General features: G+C 37.4%; 1 protein-coding gene across 5 annotated transcripts in view; it reads right to left on the bottom strand.

Annotated features, from left to right (window-relative positions):
- TTC17 (tetratricopeptide repeat domain 17) overlaps positions 1–19,344 on the bottom strand; it is a 156,284-nt gene that overhangs the window by 21,724 nt on the left and 115,216 nt on the right. For all 5 annotated transcript variants that reach the window (XM_077114451.1, XM_077114447.1, XM_077114448.1 and 2 more), the window contains 3 exons: positions 18,028–18,148; positions 15,724–15,883; positions 14,738–14,821 (listed from right to left, as the gene is read on the bottom strand). In XM_077114451.1, the coding sequence (XP_076970566.1) occupies positions 14,738–14,821; positions 15,724–15,883; positions 18,028–18,148 (365 nt within the window). The remainder of the gene's footprint in view (positions 1–14,737; positions 14,822–15,723; positions 15,884–18,027; positions 18,149–19,344) is intronic.

Below are 19,344 nucleotides of genomic sequence, written 5' to 3'. Positions count from 1 at the left end.
CCTTATATAGGTTTTACAGATATTTTGTTAAAATTTTTCCAAATTTTTTTTTTTATTTCTTACATCATACCTTCCTTTTTTGTTGTATATATGAAGATTTTTTGTACAGTGATTTTATTGATTTTTAGCTTAACCTACTGTAGTCAGAGACATAAACTAAATAATATCAATCTTATTTAGTTTCAAATTTATTGACGCTTTCTTTATGGCTTAGTTATATATTAAATGTTCCTTCCTTATGGACTTGAAAAGAAGGTGAATTCTGTCATTGTTGATGCAATGCCCTATAAAAGTCATTTGTCTAGGTTTGTAATTGTATTACTTTGTGTCTGCTGTTCTATCAGCTATTATGAGAAGCATATTGTTCTAGTTTGCTAGCTGCTGGAATGCAATACACCAGAAACGGAATGGTTTTTAAAAGGGGTAATTTAATGAGTTGCTAGTTTATATTCTAAGGCTGAGAAAATGTCCCAGTTAAAACAAGTCTATAGAAATGTCCAATCAAAGGCATCCAGGGAAAGATACCATGGTTCAAGAAGGCCGATGAAGTTCAGGGTTTCTCTCTCAAGTGAGAAGGCACATGGCGAACAGTCAGGGCTTCTCTCTCGGCTGGAAGGGCACGTGGTGAATACAGCGTCATCTACTAACTTTCTCTCCTGGCTTCCGATTTCATGAAGCTCCCCGGGAGGCGTTTTCCTTCTTCATCTCCAAAGGTTGCTGGCTGGTAGACTCTGCTTCTTGTGGCTATGTCATTCTGCTCTGTTCTCTCTGAATCTCTCATTCTCCAAAACATTTCCTCTTTTATAGGACTCCAATAAACCAATCAAAACCCACCCAAATGGCTGGAGACATGTTGTCCTCTAATCCAGTTTAACTATCATTCTTGACTAAATCACATCATCCAGGGAGATGATCTGATTACAGTTTCAAACATACAGTATTGAATAGAGATTATTCTACCTTTACGAAGTGATATTTTGATTAAAACATGACTTTTCTAGGGGACATACTTCCTTTCAAACCAGCACACATATTAAAATCTTCCATTTGGATTAGGGATATGTCTATTTCTTCTTTCAGATCTGTCCATGCTTGCCCCATATGTTTTAAAGCTATTTGAGTACTTATAGTTTATGGATCATGATAGGTACCTTGTGGATTAAATATGTAACAAATTAAAACAAACTTGGTGGCTTAAAACAACAGAAAAATATTCTCATAGTTCTGGAGGCCAGAAACCTGAACTCAGTATCACCGAGATGAAATCAATGGCAGGGAGCAATGGCAGGGCTGCACTTGCTCCACAGGCTCTAGGAGAGAATCCATTTCTTGCCCTTTCTAGGTTCTGGTGGCTGCTGGCATTCCTTTGCTAATGACTGGATCCCTCTAATCTCCCTATCCACGGTCATACTGCCTTCTCCTATACCTTCTTGTCAAATCTCCCTCTTATAAAGATATATGTGATTGCAGTTAATCCAGGATAATCTCCCCATATCAACATCCACAATTTAATCAACTCGACAAGCCCTTTTCTGCCATGTATGGAAACATTCACAGGCTCCAGGGATTATGACATGGTTATACTTGAGGGACCATTACTCAGCTTACTACAGATCTCTTTATTATTATAAAAGATAACTCTAACACTAGTAATGTTTCCTGCTTTAAAGTTTACTTGTTCTGATGAGATAAAGTTTACTTTTTCTGAAAACCATCTTTCTTTTCGATAGGGTTTGCATGATATATTATTTTCCATATTTCTACTTTCTTATTCTAATATTTAAGGTGTGTCTCCTATCAGTAAGTGGCATATAGTTAGGTTTAAAAGAATCCAATCTACACTAATACTTAAATGTTTAATTTCTTTCCACCTAATCACTGATATATTCAAGTCTGTATTTATTATTTTACTATTTGTTTATTATTTTTATGTGGATTTGCTTTTTTTGACTTCTTCTGGATTAACTAAATATTTTACATTATCCATTTTCATTCTATTAAGTTACATTTTAAAGCATTCTTATTAATTAGCCTAGAGCTTAAAACATGTATTCTTATTTATTAAAGTCCAATACAAATGATTACCTTCACTACTTGGCAAATACTAGCTAAAACTTAGGACTTTAAATGCCATTTGCTTTCCATCATCTATATTACTGTTACCATGAATTTTAGTTATGCTAATAACTGTAACTCAGGACACTACAATTATTATACTGTAATGTCTATTTATATTTTCCTTTCCAGATTTATGCATTTCCTCTTCCATGTCCATGTTTCCATCTGGGATCATTTTCCTGAAAAACTCCCTTTAATTTTTATATCAGTGCAGGCCTACTTACGCCACGTTTTTTCAATTTTGATTTGTTTTAAAACACCTTTATTTCACCTTAATTTTTGAAGGACAGTTTTTGCTAGTATACAACTCTAGGTTTGCAGTTTTCTTCTAGCACTTTAAAGATGTTACTGCATTGGCTTCTGGCCTCTATCATTTCTGGTGAGAGGTAAGTCATCAGTAACTGTTGCTCCTTTGGAGTTAAGATGGTAGATTAAAGATGGGCCACACATTCTTTTCAGGTGGAAGCAACTGCTGCCGCCCTTGATTTTGAGCTTACCTGGAGACTTGCTTTGACAGCTAGAATGGGTGGCTGCAGTGCTGCTCCAGTTCTGAGCCTAGGCCTTACGGGGCCTGGATGCTTCTGCCGTCACTTTCTTGGAGTCCTGAGCCGCCATGTAAAAGGGTCCAGGAGAGATTCCCAGCAGAGCCCCAACTATTCTGGCCGTCTGAGCAGAGGCACCAGACATGAGTAAAGCCATCTTTTGTGGCTAGCCCTAGTCACATCTCTACATTTCTACCGTTGCATGAATGACTCTAGGGGAGACCAGAAGAAATGCCCTGCTGAATCTAACCCAAACTGCAGGACCTTGGGCAAATCATAATTTTGTTTAAAGACACTAAATTTTGGGATGGTTTTTATTTTAGAAATAGATAAATGAAACAGCATTTGGTATGAAGAATGGAGAGTTGCTGTCATAGAAACTTAAAGCAGGTGGCACTGGTTTGGGGCCTGGGTAGTGGGCACCTGCTGGAAAGGCAGCAAGAAGGCTGCGAGATGAATGAGGAAAGTGCTATTGGAGGCTGAGAAAAGGCACGTTCTCTTTAGGCAAAAAAACGGTGAGGCTTTTGCAGACCTTGGAAGACAGAAAAAATATTTAATGAAGCTGTAAATCTGGCTAAGGAGATTACCAGGCAGAATGCTGAAAGTGCCAATTGGTTTTTTAAAATCACCTATAGTACGGTTTTAAAAGAGAGAGACCTAAATGAGGAACTGTGTACTTTGCAGACAGAATGTTAAAAAAATAATGCTAACGTAGGACTCACAGAGTTACAAAATAAAACTTTCTTATTACCAATTTATTCAGTCAGCAAAAGGTTTGAAGTAAAAAAAAAATAATAAAATAAAAATAAAAAACCAAATCCAGGGCACTAGCAGTAAAACTATGGCCTCAGGGCCAAGATCAAATAAAAGGCAGGGCAGTGGGACCCTTTGTTACTACTACCTCAAAAAGATTTAAGTCAGTGCATAGTAGACTCAGCTAGTCAAAAGCCTTCTAAGAATCTTAAGGGTATTATCACTGACTCATAGTTTAAAGTAGATAGGGCTCTTTCTAAGAGATTTGTGGGTATGGCTTCTGTCTGATGGAGTAGCTTGTAATTTGAGAGGCCACAAAAGTTTCTGAAGGAGTTGTGTTAGTTGGACCAAAAGGGATAGAGACAAGCAGGAAGCAGCTGAGAAAGCTGTAAACCACAGACATTTATTACAGAGAAGGAAAAATAGCTCAGACAATAAGGTCCAGAACTGAGAAACAGATTAGGGAACCAAATTTAGGAAACAGAAATGGGTCCTAATCAAAGAGTATTTCCTACACCTGGAATTGGGGGATCTGGTGACGTGTGCCCTGACGGATTTCAGAATTGCCATTAATCAGTGACTACTACGTGCCTTCCATTTCCCCCTGTAAAATGGATGTGATTATCATATCCCTACCAGACCAATGTAGGTTGTGCATGTGCGTTTGTATGGGGCTGTGTGAGAGAGGGACATAAAACTTTAAAAAAATTCATAGTCTTAACAGATCAAGAGAAGCCATACCTGAGGAGCTGCATTCATATACAAATAGGCTTTGAGACTTATGACATAATTGGGTGAAATTTGGGGGGTTTGGGAAAAGGGTGTATGTATTTTGCATGTGGGAAGAATCTAAACAATTTGAGATCAGAGGGAAGATGGAGGTAGATTAAAGATCTCCATAAATTCTTTGCTGCTCCCTCCCCTGCCATCAAGAGGTAGAGTCTATTTCCCTTTCTCTTGAATCTTGGCTGGCCTTGCAATTTGCTTCCACCATTGAGAATGTAGTGAAAGTGATGCCGTACCAGTTTCTGGCCTAGGCTTTAACAGGCCTGGCAGCTTCTGTTTTTGCCCCTTAAAGCCCCGAGACATTTCCCGCTTGCTACAGAACTGGAGAGACCACGCAGACATGGCGAGATGACCAGCCAGCTCCCATTCTTCCAGCCTTCCCAGGAGGCACCAAACGTGTGAGGGACAGTATTTCGGGTATCTAGCCTCAGCTGCAGGAGTCACTTCAGGCAAGAGGAGCACATCTCCCTGGTTGAGCCCAACCCAGCTAGAACTGCGGACAAATAAAAATAGGTGCTGTTTGACATCCCAAGTTTTGGAGTGGTTTGCTATGTAGTATCTCTTTTGTTTCCTAAGCAGTGTAAGACAGATATTTCACCCTTTTAAGAAGTTTGTCCTAATTTCCCAGACTCCTGTGCAACCTGGGCTTTAAAAAAATTCCCCTTGGAGAAAATTGATCACGTGTTTGTTTTTCAATTACTTGAGTAACTGCTAAAAGCTCTCTTTTTCCCAGCAATGGCTCTCTCCCTGGGCCAAGCCTGATCCTTAGTTTATATCCAGAATCAACAAATGGCCCTGGGGGTTAAAAACAGCTGGCAATCACTAGCACACCTTGGAAAGGTTCTCCTGCCTATGGCAATTAGTTTTTTCATTCCATGTTGCTTTCATAACTCTCAGATACCTTTGAACATGATTTTAAAAGTTCACTTGGCTTTTTCAAGTTATTGCAGTTATCAATAGGAGCACTGACCTGCCTTGACTCACTATCTCAATTGAAATATTAATTATTTATGTGTGTTAATTTATAATCTGTTACTTGGCTAAATTTTGTAATTCTCTATAGTTGCTTTTTCATGGATCATTTTGGGTTTTCCAGATATATGATCTTAATCAGATGCAAGTATATGCATACTTTTGTTTTTCTTCTTTACTTCAGTATCTCCAAAATAATATTAAACAGTAGATTGTCTTGGTCCTGACTTTAGTAGGGAAGCCTCTCTGGAAGGCATCTAGTAAGGTCCTAGTTTTTCTGCTGAGGTATAACATATATATTCCCATGTTAAGAAAAGGAACTATTAATTTCTAATTCAGGCTTTTAGTATAAATAGGTATTGAATTTTTCAAATGCCTATATGATTATATGATTTTCCCCTTTATCTCTATCAATATGAAGGATTATATGAATTGTTTCCAAACAGTAAAGCAAAGCCTGGACTAAACGGTCCTTTTATATATATATTTTAATGTGCTGTTGGATTGTTTGCTAATATTTTGTTTTTACTTTTTTTTTGCATGGGCAGGCACCAGAAATCGAACCCGGGTCTCTGGCATGGCAGGCGAGAGCTCTGCCACTAAGTCACCATTGCCTGCCCTGTTTATAACTTTTGAACTGGTGTTAACAAGTAAAATAGGTCTGTATTTTTCTTTTCTTTTGCAAACTTATTTCAGATTTTATATTTGTTTCATAGAATGAAATTGGAACTTTTCTTTTTTCCCCATGCTCTGGAATAAGGTAGAACTGAAGTTATTTTGGTCTTTAAACATAAGCAGAAATACTCTGTGAAATGACCTGGTGAACTGTGGGTTGGAGTTCAGTATTTTTTCCATTTCCTCTATGACAACTTTTCTGAATTAGACTGTCTTTACAGGGTTAAATTAAAAAAAAAAAATTTAATGTAGGTTTCCAGACTTATTTGCATAAATTATGCAAGGTGGTCTTTTTTTTTTAGGAATCTTTTATGATTCTTTAAATTTCCTGTTTTGATGGTTCTCATGTCTTTCTAATCTTGTTTATTTGTACAATCTCGTTTTTCCATTGATAAGATTAGTTAGTGATTTGCTTATTTTATCACTTTATATCACAAATTTTTTTTTTGTATGCTGTATGGTGAGGGTCACGTTTCATTTTTTTTCCATGTGAGTATCTGTTATTGCATCCCTATTTGTTGATTTTTTTGTTATTGTTTTTTTTCTGTTTGCTTGTTTGTTTGAGAAGTGCATGGGCTGGGAACTGAACCTCGGTCTCCCCCATGGCAGGCAGAAATTCTACCACTGAATCACCCTTGCCCTCCAAAATTAACTTTTGCATTCATTATTTATATCCATTTTCAATTTTCTGCATCATTAATGTCTACCTCTTTCTTCATTATTATTTTCTTTTGCTTTGTTTTGGGTTGCCTTATTTCTCCTTGCTTTTTTATTTTGGGCATTTAACTCAGCTTTTCTTTTTTTCCTTCATTTTTACTGATATAGGTATTTCACATTATAATTATTCCTCAATAACTGCTTTAAATCTATTCTACAGACTGCTAGTTTAAGTTTTCACTACTATTTTCAAGAAATTCTGCAATTTTATTTCGTATTTCTCCTTTGACCCAATAGTTATTTAAAAACATGTTTTAGAATTTCCAGGAAATATATATAATGATTTTATATATTTTTTCTGGTTAATTTATAATTTTTAAATTATGGTCAGAGAATGCTAACTTTATTTTCTTCTTTGGAATTTATCTGTATTTGCTATTTGCTATGATAGTTCCAAGTTTCATGAATATTCTATGATCATGTGAAGAAAAATTCTAATATCGATGTTAAGAGTTCATCATATCTAATAAGATCAGACTTACTGATTATGTTCTTTAGATCTTTTATATCCTCACTAAATTTTTGTCCACTATTAATGGGGTATTTTTAAAACTCAATACCTCTCTGAATCTCCTGAAGTTTCTGCTTCTATGAAAGTTGTTGAGTTATTTAATTCAGAAACATTAATAGGTGACAAGTACATTTACATTCATAGATATTATTAATATGTTCATTCTTAGTCCTCAAATATATATGTATGCAAGTATGAGTATTTTTACTATATTGTCTGTTCTATTTGTGCACTGTCTCTTTTTCTATGTATTCTGGTATTTAGGAAGGTCCATATTGTACCTACACATTTAGGCCTTTATATAGTTCCATTAGTGTCCCCTCTTCCATATTTTTTGGGGCCATATTCTATTGGCTCCCTAATAACAATATGGAAACTAGCTTCTAAACTCTTCTTCTCCTCCCTCCCTCTCCATCAGTAATTGATTTGAAGGATCATTTTTAAATTCCAAGTTAATATCTATTAAGTGAATGCAAACTATGTAATTATACCAGGAACCATCATTATTTACTTAGGATGGATTGTATGGTGCATGAATGGAAGATACGAGGGCTGGAGAAAGTGTGGAGAGAGATGTACCTATTTGCTACTGGTAGGGAAGTAGACTGGTGCAGCCCCTCTGGAGGGCAGTATGGTGGTACCACAGGAGGCTAACTATAAGATTGCTCTATGATCCTGCAGCCCTGTTATTAGGTATATACTTGGAAGAACTGAAGGCAGGGACATGGATGGACATATGCACGTTGGTATTTATGTAGCAGTATTCAGGATTTGCAGTGAATGGAGGTGACTTAAAGGTACATTGACTAATGAACAGAAGGGAGAGCTGTAATATACACATACAACAGAATACTGAGAGGCTGCAAGAAGGAATGAAGCTATGAGGCATGCAACTAGGTGAATGGACCTTGAGGACAGTATGTTGAGTGACATAAGCCAGAAAGAAAAAGACAAACATTATAACATCTCACTAATATGCACTAACTAATGTGCAAACTCTGAGAATTGAATCTACCAGCATAGGTTATTAGGGAAAGGCTTACTGTAAAGATTCCTAGATTGTAAGCTCTTATAGCAGTTACATCTATTCCTGAGTTGTAATGGTTATTTCTAAATTCTGAGATGTCAAACAGCTTTCTGTATGACCTGGTTGTTCCCTGGAACTTTGGGGTATTGGTGTGACATCTGAGTCTCAGAGCTAGAGTTCTGCAGCTACGAAAGTCAGCATTACCCCATACAGCAGCCGTTTAAAACTCTGAAAGAGAGATCAGACTTCAATTAGAAATATGAATGAAGCAGATCTGGTTAGGACTAAGGTAAATCAGACTAAAAGGTAAAGGATGAAACGAACTGTGTTTTAACACTTCAGCTTCTGTGTAAGACCAAACGAAGTGATGTTTATTTGGTGCAAAATTTATATTTTCTGTAGCATCTTATCTAATTTAACTTGTATGTATGGTTAATTTATTTGAACACCATAATTACATGGAACCTTGAAGAGAGAGGAAGATCTTGTTGGTTTGTACAGGTTGGTGTGATGCCTTGATACATCCCAAAGTAATTGGGGTAGAGAATAAAAAAGTATTTGCAAAGCTCATTTGAGGGACTTGGGAAAAATGTGGAAATATCAGCCCCAATCCCCTGCTCCAGGGAATTCTTGATATTCTCAGGAACTGGGGACTACCAATTTAACATTGGGGACTACCAATTTAACAGGCTGAGTCCTTGATTTTGGGGCTTGCCCTTATGAAACTTATTCCTGCAAAGGATAGGCTAAGACTACTTATAATGATGCCGAAGAGTCACCCCCAGAGAACCTTTTTTTGTTGCTCAGATGTGGCCTCTCTCTAGAAGTCAGTAATGCAGGTAAAGTCACTGCCCTTGCTACGTGGTACATGATTCCTAGGGGTGTAAAGCTCCCTGGCAATATGGGATATAACTCCTGGGGATGAGCCTGGCCCTGGCATCATGGGATTGAGAAAGCCTTCTTGACCAAAAGTGGGAAGAGAAATGAAAAAATAAAGTTTCAGTGGTTGAGAGATTTCAAAAGGAGTCAAAAGTTCATTCTGTTATTCTTATGCATTATATAGATATCCCTTTTTAGTTTTTAGTGTATTCAAATAACTAGAAGGAAATACCTGAAATTGTTGAACTGGATTCCAGTAGCCTTGATTCTTGAAGTTGACTTTATAATTAACTATATAGTTTTTACAGTGTGACCATGTGATTATGAAAACCTAGTAGCTGTCACTCCCTTTATCCAGTGTATGGAGAGATGAGTAAAAAAATTAAACACAAAAAAATAAAAAGATGGGGGGATAAAGGGTATAGGATGTTTTGAGTGTTCTTTTTTTATTTTAATTTTTACTTATATGTATTTTCAGAGCAATGAGTGTTCTAGTTTGCTAGCTGCTTGAATGCAATATACCAGAAATGGAATGGCTTTTTTAAAAAGGGGAATTTAATCAGATGCTTGTTTACAGTTCCAAGGCTGAGAAAATGTCCCAGTTAAAACAAGCCTATAGAAATGTACAATCTAAGACATCCAGATAAAGATTCCTTGGTTCAAGAAGGCTGATGAAGTTCAGAGTTTCTCTCTCAAGTAAGAAGGCACATGGTGAACACAGTCAGAGTTCCTCTCTCCTCTGGAAGGGCACATGGTGAACACAGCGTCATCTGCCAGCTTCTTCTCCTGGCTTCCTGTTTCATGAAGCTCCCTGGGAGGCGTTTTCCTTCTTCATCTCCAAAGCGCTGGCTGATGGACTCTCTGCTTCTCATGGCTATGTCGTTCTTCTCTGCTCTCTCTGAACCTCTCTCATTCTCCAAAATGTTTCCTCTTTTATAGGACTCCAGAAGCTAATCAAGACCCACCCGAATGGGTGGAGACATTTCATCACCTAATCCAGCTTAACAACCACTCTTGATTAAATCACATTTCCAGGGAGATGATCTAATTACAGTTTCAAACATATAGCACTGAATAGGGATTAGAAGAAACGGCTGCCTTGACAAAATGAGATTAGGGTTAAAACGTGGCTTTTCTAGGGTACACACATCATTTCAAACCAGCACAATGAGAATGTTAAAAAATTGTGGTGATCAATGTACAACTATTGTTGATTCTGTGAAATACTGATTCTGTGAAATACTGATTATTACACTTTGGATGATTATACAATATGTGAATATTTCTCAATAAAATTGCATAAAAATTAATACCTATTAGATAACAGTGAACTTATTTTACCTTTCAAATACTCTCTCATCTTCTCATCATTTTTGACCGTTTTACTATACCTAGATTTTCAGAGTATACATCATTACATACAATACTGTCTCCCTTATAGCCATCACTTAGTCTTAATTCTGCAGATAAGTATATAAAGCTTGCCAACAGTTTCTTATGTCAGTGCACCCACGGTTATTTTAGTTGTCTGAAGCTCATTCTCTCGTAGACAGCCTTCTCAAGAAGAGGCTCATGGGAACAATATTCACTGCATGTTTGTAACAATTTGTCTGTGATCTGTACATTTGAACGTCAATTTAGCAACATATAAAATCCTTGGCTCACATTTTCTTTCTTTAAGTATTTCAAATATGTCACTCCACTGTCTTCTGGAATTGAATGTTGCTGTTGAAAAATCACATCAATTTGATTTTCTTTCTTTTATAACTAACTTGATCTTTTCGCTTAGATAGCCAAATAATTTTTTCCCTTCTATTTTTAACAGTTTTAGCTGAATATTTTTCAGAGCTGGCTATTTTGGGTTGATTTTCGCAAACTTTCAATATGTAGTTTCAAGTTTTTTATTTTAGGAAAGTTTTCTTAAATTATAATTTTTAATATTGGTTTCATTCTATTGCTTTGGTTTTCTTCTTCAGGATACCTATTATATATGCACTATGATTTTCTTTTTATTTTTTCCATATCCATCACTTTTTCTCAGATCTCTTTTATTGCTTTCTCCTTTTTTCCTTTTGAATAAACACTTTTTGTATTTCTGTTATGTTTTTCTTAAGGCATGTTCCATTGCGTTTAATAGCTCTTGTGTTTTTTAGTTTTCTTTGAAAACGATTCTTTTCCTTTTATTTATAATTCTTTCTTATATTGTGCTCTTTCTACTCCTTTTAAAAATCTTTTTTTGTCAACTGCCTCATTTTAAAATTTTCTAATCTATTTTATATTTTTCTGGCATAGCTTCTATCAATTTCTTAAGTTATTGTAGCTTATAGTTTTCATGTTTTGTGGGTATATCTTTCTGGCATGCTTTCACTGGCCATAGGGGTAGTACTCTGCTCTGTATATTCTTCCTATATTTTTTACAAATTGGTGTGAAATTGGACTGGGATTCTTTCCTGTTGCTCAGTTTTTTTTTAATTCAATTTTATTGAGATATGTTCACCCACCATACAATCCATCCAAAGTATGCAAACCATGGTTCACAGTATCATCACAGAGTTGTGCATTCATCACCATGACCATTTTCAGAACATTTGCATTACTCCAGAAAAAGAAATAAAAACAGAAAACCCCAAACATTCCATACCCGTTGCCCCTCCCTCTTATTGACCACTAGTATTGGTCTCTACCCAATTTTAAGACTTACAATAGAGGTAGGCTAACTAAGACAGAATACTATTGACAGAGAAAGATATATACGTACCAGTGGAACAGAACAAAACATTCAGCAGTAGATCCAAACAAACTCTGCTGCTGAATTTTAAGTGAAATTAATTTTCCTGTATTTTTGGAGGAAGCTATGCATTAGGATAGCTTTTTCTAGCTACCTGGCTTTAGAACTCCCTCTTTTGTTGTTTTTACAAAGCAACAAAAAACATGTCATTACTTTCTGAGATGTGTCTCCTCTGTTCCCTTCACCCCACTTTTATCTAGATTTCTTTTTCCCTTGGCCTCAGTTGTCCCTGATGCACTCAATCTGGATTCTTCTTCCAGTAGTTTCTCTTCATTGTAATGTTGTCCCGGAAGGGAGCTTTGGTTTGTTCGTTTCAAGAGTATATAGGGTCCAGACATTTCTAGCACCTAAAAACATAGCAATTTCCTTGCACTTGCTGATGCACTAGACACTGCAAAGTCCTTCCTACTTTTGGATGTTGTCCTTCATTCCCCTACACTTTTTGGTGGATATATCTAATGGCAATCTGGGATCTTCCAATGATTAGGAGTTTTAGAGTCTTGCTGCCTCCCTGGTCTATGGTTGTGTTGTCCACCCTTTGTTTTCTTCCACACTGATGCTTACACAATACAGATCGTATAGCTCTCAGCAATCTGCCTCTCCCTGCTCATACTTTGGGGACTGCAGGAACACACTATTACCTGATTTTGTTTTATGTGTTATTCATAGAATTTTGCTTTTGCTATTCTAATTGCTTAGTTTTTTGGGGGGGTGGTGGTGGTGGTGGAGGTGTGTGTGCATGGTCCAGGAATTGAAGCCAGGTCTTCTGCATAGAAGGTGAGCATTCTACCACTGAATCACCTATGCACCCTAAATGCTCTGTTTTTATAAGATCCTGGACAATTAAAAAAATTCAACACCACTGTTGCCATTTTTTCAGAATCCTTCTTAAAATTTTTTCTTTTTTTGGTAAATAAATATCCTAAATCCTTATCTGACAATTTCAATATATGAACTCCTTTGGAGTCTAAAACTGTTGTTTGGTGTTACAGCTAATTCATTCTTATGTTGTACTGTCTTCTCATGTATTTAATGATTATTAATGTGAGTTCACTGCTTGATCTTATGTGTGGGAGTCCACAGGCCCATACTGGGGATGCTTGTCTTTGTAAAGCATCTTCCTCCTTACGTATTCAAAGGATGGGCAACCTCAACCATAGACCGCTTCAACCCCCTCCAGTGGTCTCAGTTCAGTGGAGGAGTCAGACTCAGCTCCCCGTCACTGGCTCAAGGCCAGTACTCAGAGAGTTCATCAACATCCACAAGACCTTGAGGCGGACTAGCCTCCCGAAGCTCGACCCTAGTATCAACTGGGCCACATTTCACTTTTGTGTGTGTGAAGGGAAGAGGTCTTTAGAGATTACTCTACTTTTTGGGTGACCAGCAATAATTCAAAAAGAATGTCATAAGTAGGATACAGTTGTTCCAAAATAAAAGTGTCCTTTTGAGGGACTAATGAGTCATGTCATAAGCACAAGTAAAAAACTCCTTGTTTCTTTTAAAATTCTAATAATTTTACTTGAATATATGTTGCTGCTGACCATTCTTGATCAGTTTCCTCTGTCATGCAGTATTGCCTATTCAAATAAATATATTTTAGAGAAAAGCTTAATCAAGTCTTATTTTATTTCTGCAAAAATTTATTGAATTTAGTTTTAAAATGTTCTTATCACTTTCTTTCAAATCATTTTAACTTTATTTTGGTTACTTTTCTTGTTTCTATCCTCTATGTCTTTTTCTGTGTTTGTGATCTATTCTCCTTGCAGCTCCTTCCAATTTTGTTGTCATTTCTGTGATTGTTTTTCCTCTGCCTACTCAGGTTTCATATATTTCTGTTTTCTATCTCCTATTTTTTATCCTTTGATAATCTCTCCCCCACATTTTTGTATTTAGCTTTGTGATATTTATTCACAGAGGCAACTGTTTAATGATTTTTAAATTCACAGCAAAAAAGTTGTCTGAATTGTCATTGAAAATATTTTTCTGCCAAGTGTTCTTTAGTAAGTTTTGTTGCTTTTTCCTACTGTTTTCTTATATTTTTATATTAGTGTTGGGCTTGTTTTGTTTTATTATTCAAAATCCAATGGATTTTTCTGGGTGGGCTATTTGTGGATGGTTCCATCAGTTAGTGGGTTTCTGCTGATGTTTTTTGAAATTGTTATAGCTATAATTCATTCTGTGTGGCTGGGTCAATTTGAACTGCTTTTGGCAATGCTTACTATTTTTTTCTTTAGCCTAGGGGTCATATCAGTGTCCTAATTACACTACAAATGGAATTTGCTAGTGATCTTTCCATGGGAGATATCTAGAAGAAGTAATTTATCTCATACTGTCATGTTTATAATGGAAGATGAATTGACTCTCATAATTTCTATGCTATGTTATATCACCTCTTCAGTATTATATAGTAATTAAGTGGAGAGATTCTTCACCATAACCATAAAATAATTACATTAATTAAAAAAATCTCTTGTTTACCATAATATCACACAGAGCTGAATAAGCAGTTTTTGAGGCCCTCAATGATATATGCTGTATGAAAATGCAGTTTAATGAAGATTTTCTTTTGTATCGGAAAAAGAAAATATTTCAAGGTATGTTTTCCATTTACTATCCAAATTGCCAGGATTCTCTGCCACCAGAGGAAGGACACCTAACTTATTTCATGTACTTAGATTCCACGGTTCCCAATACCACCACCTCCATACACCTTTGCTGGAGTAAAGAAGAGAAAACTGACTGGCAAGATTCATTATGGAAGGTAAGTAAAGCAACAAAAAAGAATACTACCCAAGTGATGGAAAAAGTAAAGGATAAGTGACATTCTGCGCAGGCTTATGCCATGTTATCCCTTTATTCCCCAAGGGCTAGTAACTAAAAAGAAGTTGGAGCCACCTAGTGGCAAATACTCTGGAAAAGAAGTCAGAAGTCGAGGCAATGGTTTTCAGCATTCCTGCAGGGTGACTTACCTTTTCCAAAACTTTGGCAATTCGGGTGCCAATTTGTTCAAGTGATTGTTGGGGATATTGGTCTTTGCCAAGATTCTGTAATACCTGGAATAGGGAGGAAGATGGCAGATTAGAGGAATGAAATGAGGCAGGATGTAGATGACACTTCTGACACTGAGGTGGGCATGATAAAAAAAGGCAAATGGCTTCTCTGAGATACATGCTGTGGTCCTGCTGGCAAGGTATGCTACGTAAGACACATGTGGGGTTATTTTATCATGCCCACCGCTACCCTTTCCACGTAGCAAAGATTTCATAGCTATATAAAACACATTTCTAATTGCAACACTAGAAAATAGAGATAAAAGAAAAAACTATTAGTAATCTTCTCACTGAGATACAAGTACTGCTAATATATTTATATATATCTTTCAGATATTTTTCTATGTACATATACACATATACATGTATATTTTTTTCACAAAATATCGGCTCATATTGTATATATTGTTCTTGTTACCTACATTTTCACATGATATATTCTAAAAGCTTCCTCATGCCAACAAGTATATTGCTACTACATCTTTCTTAATGGCTTTATTGTATACTAACTTATATCTATATCAAAATTTATTTGAGAAGTCCTCTATTGTTGGATATTTGTGGCTTGTTTTTCTAATTATTTGCTAACCATACATATGCATATATAAAAATACATATATACTGGGTCTGTCCTTTTTCCTTCCTTCTTATTAAAAATGCCAACAGGAGAATCAACTGCCCCAAATACTTCTCACAAGAGCCTCAGTCTGATGGCAAGGCAGAATGCTGCCCACCTTGGAGAAGTGAATCACATTATGATTTCTTGGTCATACCAAAGAGCATAATCTCAGTTCCAGGGCCTGAAAGAAATTAAGCTTGGCTGAAAGCCACCTCCGTGACAGACAACTGAAAACAGGCAAAAAAATCAGGCTAAAAAATACAGGCCAACTGAACAAAGCACTCACCTCTGTTAATTGACTCTCCCCCGGGTAGTGTAAGCTGGCCCGGTTGGAAACCCCGTACAAGTGGTCCAGGGTGTGCATGCTCGTGGGGAGATTGCCATTGCAAAGAGGCTCCATAGCTGGCTGCTGTATTGGGGTGGCAAAGTCTATGTGTTCTGTGATGCTGGAATATGGAGATGGCAAATTAGCCACTGAGAATTTGAGAGGGTGGGGAGAGAGAGAACGTGAACGACCAGCTGACCAGAACTTCAAAATGCTGTTAGGAATGCTTGGAACCACAGAATCTCAGACTGGGAGAGATTTTAGAAGTTCTTTAGTCTAGTCCTCTTTCTGTCCCAGGTGCAAGGACTCCAATGCCTGGCAATGACTGTTTGCTGAATGTGCAAATGGAGATTGTACTCTAGACAAAAATGGGAATGCTGGGATCTGAATCTTGAACTCAGTGTTTTTCCCACACCCACGCTGCCTCCTTTCAATCCACTCTGGTGCTTGATTTGCCCACAGCTGTTACCCACCTTTTCTCACTGAGGTTTTAAACCAGGTATTCCTCCAGGATTTCTTCTCCCAGAGCACACCAGTGACAAAACCCTCAAATGGCTATCTTTTACTTTCCCTCTACATGAAGAGGTACACTTGTCTCCACACAAAATGTTACCTGGAGCTTACACTGTAAATTTAATACAGGTATGGGTGTATTGCATCTATGATTAAGATGCAGGGACTTCCTTTCAATATACAGCCTAACATTATAGACTATTACACGCACTGCTATGGCAAATTGGCATTTACAAAATTTTACTTCCAGCTATTTAAAAAGTTTCCCATATATTAGGAAAATTATTCATTCATTCAATATTTATTGAGAGCCTATTAAATGTGAGACACCAGGGCTATAATAATTAACAAAACATACATAGTCCTTGCTATTATGGAGCTCATTAGTCTTGTGAATGATTCAATTATTTTTACAGTTGTGGTAAGTTATGAGAAATAAAAACATGGTATAATGACAGTACACTATAGGATGGTATATAGTTCCTCTAAACTGCTGGACGAGGGGGTGATTAGTAACAGGTTCTCTGAGGGTATAAGATTTAAGTTGAGACCAGAAGGATGAGTCCACGTTAACCAGGTGAAAAAAAGATGGGAAGTCTGTGACTGGACAGAGAGGCAGAGTTGAGGATGAAAACAAAAACAGGGGTTAGATTTGGGGTTCGCAGCCCACTATAGAGAACAGTAAGAAGTTAGAGGGTTTTAAGTATGTGACTTAAATTTGAGGAAGAATTCTGAATATTGTGGAAGGAATGAATTGAAAAAAGGCAAGAGCAAATAAAGCAAGATGACCAGCTATCAGGCTACTGAACGAGGAGATGATAATGAACTAGTTTAAGGCGACAGTCATGGAGATGGAAAAAAGCAGATGGCTTTGAAAAATACTCAGGGAGTAAAACTGAGAAGAACTGATAATCTACAGGATTTGAGGGGTTAGGGAAAGGAAATGTCAAGGATGACTTCCAAGTTTCTGACTTGATCATTGCTATCTGCTAAGAATGCAAAGATAAGAAAATAAATAATCAAACAGGTTTTTTTGAAGATGAATGGGCAAAAAAATGATGAGTTTAGTTTTTCCTGAGCTTGGGGTAGCTGAGAAATGCCCAGGCAGAGAGGTCAGGTCTATAATGGGGTGAGTGGGTAGATGGCTCTGAAGGAAGGTCTGGGTTGGAGATTCAACTTTGGGAGTCACCAGTGTATCATTAGTGACTGAAGTCCTGGGAACAGGTCAGTCTGAATAAAGGTGATGTAAGTAAGAAGGCTTAGTGCAAATTCTGTGGAACTTTGACATTTAAAGGTTAGAAGAGAAGCCACAAAAAGAGAATGAACAGCTAGAGAGGAAAAAGCAGTAATCAGTGAGGTAGCTTTGCTCAGCCTGTACCTTGGTAGGTGTTAGTCAGGATTTGCTCTCCCTTCCCTTTCAAGTTCACAATGTCACTGAGAGATGGGTTTTGTGCTTCCAAAAAGAGGGAATCAAGTCTTCAAACTAAATCAGTTATATTTGACTTCTGGGTAGCCTATAAAGTGTGGCTACAGGACTGAGAAGGACTGAGAAGGACTGAGAAGGGGGCACATTTGCTGCTTTAGTACAACAGGCTGAGTCCACCTGTGGGTTTGTAGTTAGAAAAGAGGTGAACCATAACCCCTGGGAAGGATGACTCTTCTAATAGCTGCTGTCAAAAAGGGCATCCCAAGGCGAGTAGGTTCACAGGTTCACAAAATGCCACGAAAGAGGGAGGGCTTTCAGATACTCACTCAATGTTTTTTGAAGAAACTGCAAGCCAGGTACTCACGATGGCAGTCAGCTCTACCCAGCGGAGTCTGAGGCACTCATCTGGGCTGGGCCAGCCCAGACTCTGGTAATCACGTTTTTTTCCTGGAAAGAAGGAAGGAACATCATGAATGAACACAATCACAAAAGAATAGAACCTAAAGTTCCTTATGCTGTGGGGATTATGTCACTCTGATTGGGGTATTTGGAGGTGCCAGTTATTCTTCTGGTCTTTAGAATTTCCACTATCTACAGATCTATTAAAACCTTGTCATCCAAGGCAGTAGAAATAAGGATCATCTCAAAGCTATGTTTGCAAAGATCAATGGTGAAGTAAAAACAAATGATTCCTTTCTTGGATTTAAGACTGATCAATATGAGATAAGGGTTAAGATATCCTTCAATGTTAAGCATTTTTACTAGACTTAATTTTTACCCCTTTACATCATGATTTTATAACAACTCGTACTCAGCAGAAACACATCTCTCTAAAGTAAGGTTTCTCAACCTGATATTTTGGGATGGGGGCCCCCAGTGCATTGTAGGATGTTAAGCAGCACCTTTGGCCTCTGCCCACTAGATGCCAATAGGACCCTCCCCCAGAGAGAACCACCAAAATCGTCTCCAGGTATTGCCAGTGTCCTCTGGACAGTAAAACTGGCCCTGGTAGAGAGAGCTGCTGTGAAGAAAAGCAACAGGGTGGGAGATAATGAGAACGAGGGGCCACCATGTAAGTTACGCGTATGCATTGTGTGTCAGGTCCTGTGCTAAGTGCTTTCGGCCCACAGCTTCATGAGGTGGGCTTTATTTCTCCTTTCTCAGATGAGGAAACAGAGGCTCTGAGAGATTAAGTGACTTGCCCACGTCACTTGGCTAGCAGGCGGCAGAGCTGGGATCCAAATCCAGGTCTGGCTCTAACATGCATGCTCCCAGTCACCTTTCCATGTAAAGATGCACAGGGCTTTTAAAACTCTGTTACTGATGTCCTTCACAGCTATTCCTTTTGGGTCCAAGCCCTTTATTTAAGGCTAAGTTCTCCCAAAAAAAAGCAGAACCAAGTCTGTCTCTTCTGAAAGAATGACAATGGAATGGAAGGGAAAGAGACCTGTAGTTCTGTATAATACTTTTTATATTGTAGGAATTTACCAACAATAGAAAATTGTTTGAGATATAGGCAGGGCTTAGATTTAGATTTTAATAAACTAGAAAAGAACAGTTAGAGTTTCAAACTAACCCTGTTTAAATTAATATTAAGGAAATAAATAATAAATTTCACAATAAAGCTCATTTTTTTCTCTTAT

This window comes from Tamandua tetradactyla, chromosome 8 (assembly GCF_023851605.1).
Source record: "Tamandua tetradactyla isolate mTamTet1 chromosome 8, mTamTet1.pri, whole genome shotgun sequence".
NCBI lineage: Eukaryota > Metazoa > Chordata > Mammalia > Pilosa > Myrmecophagidae > Tamandua > Tamandua tetradactyla.
Note: the sequence above shows the minus strand (reverse complement) of the source record. Positions and strands in the feature narration are given on the sequence as shown.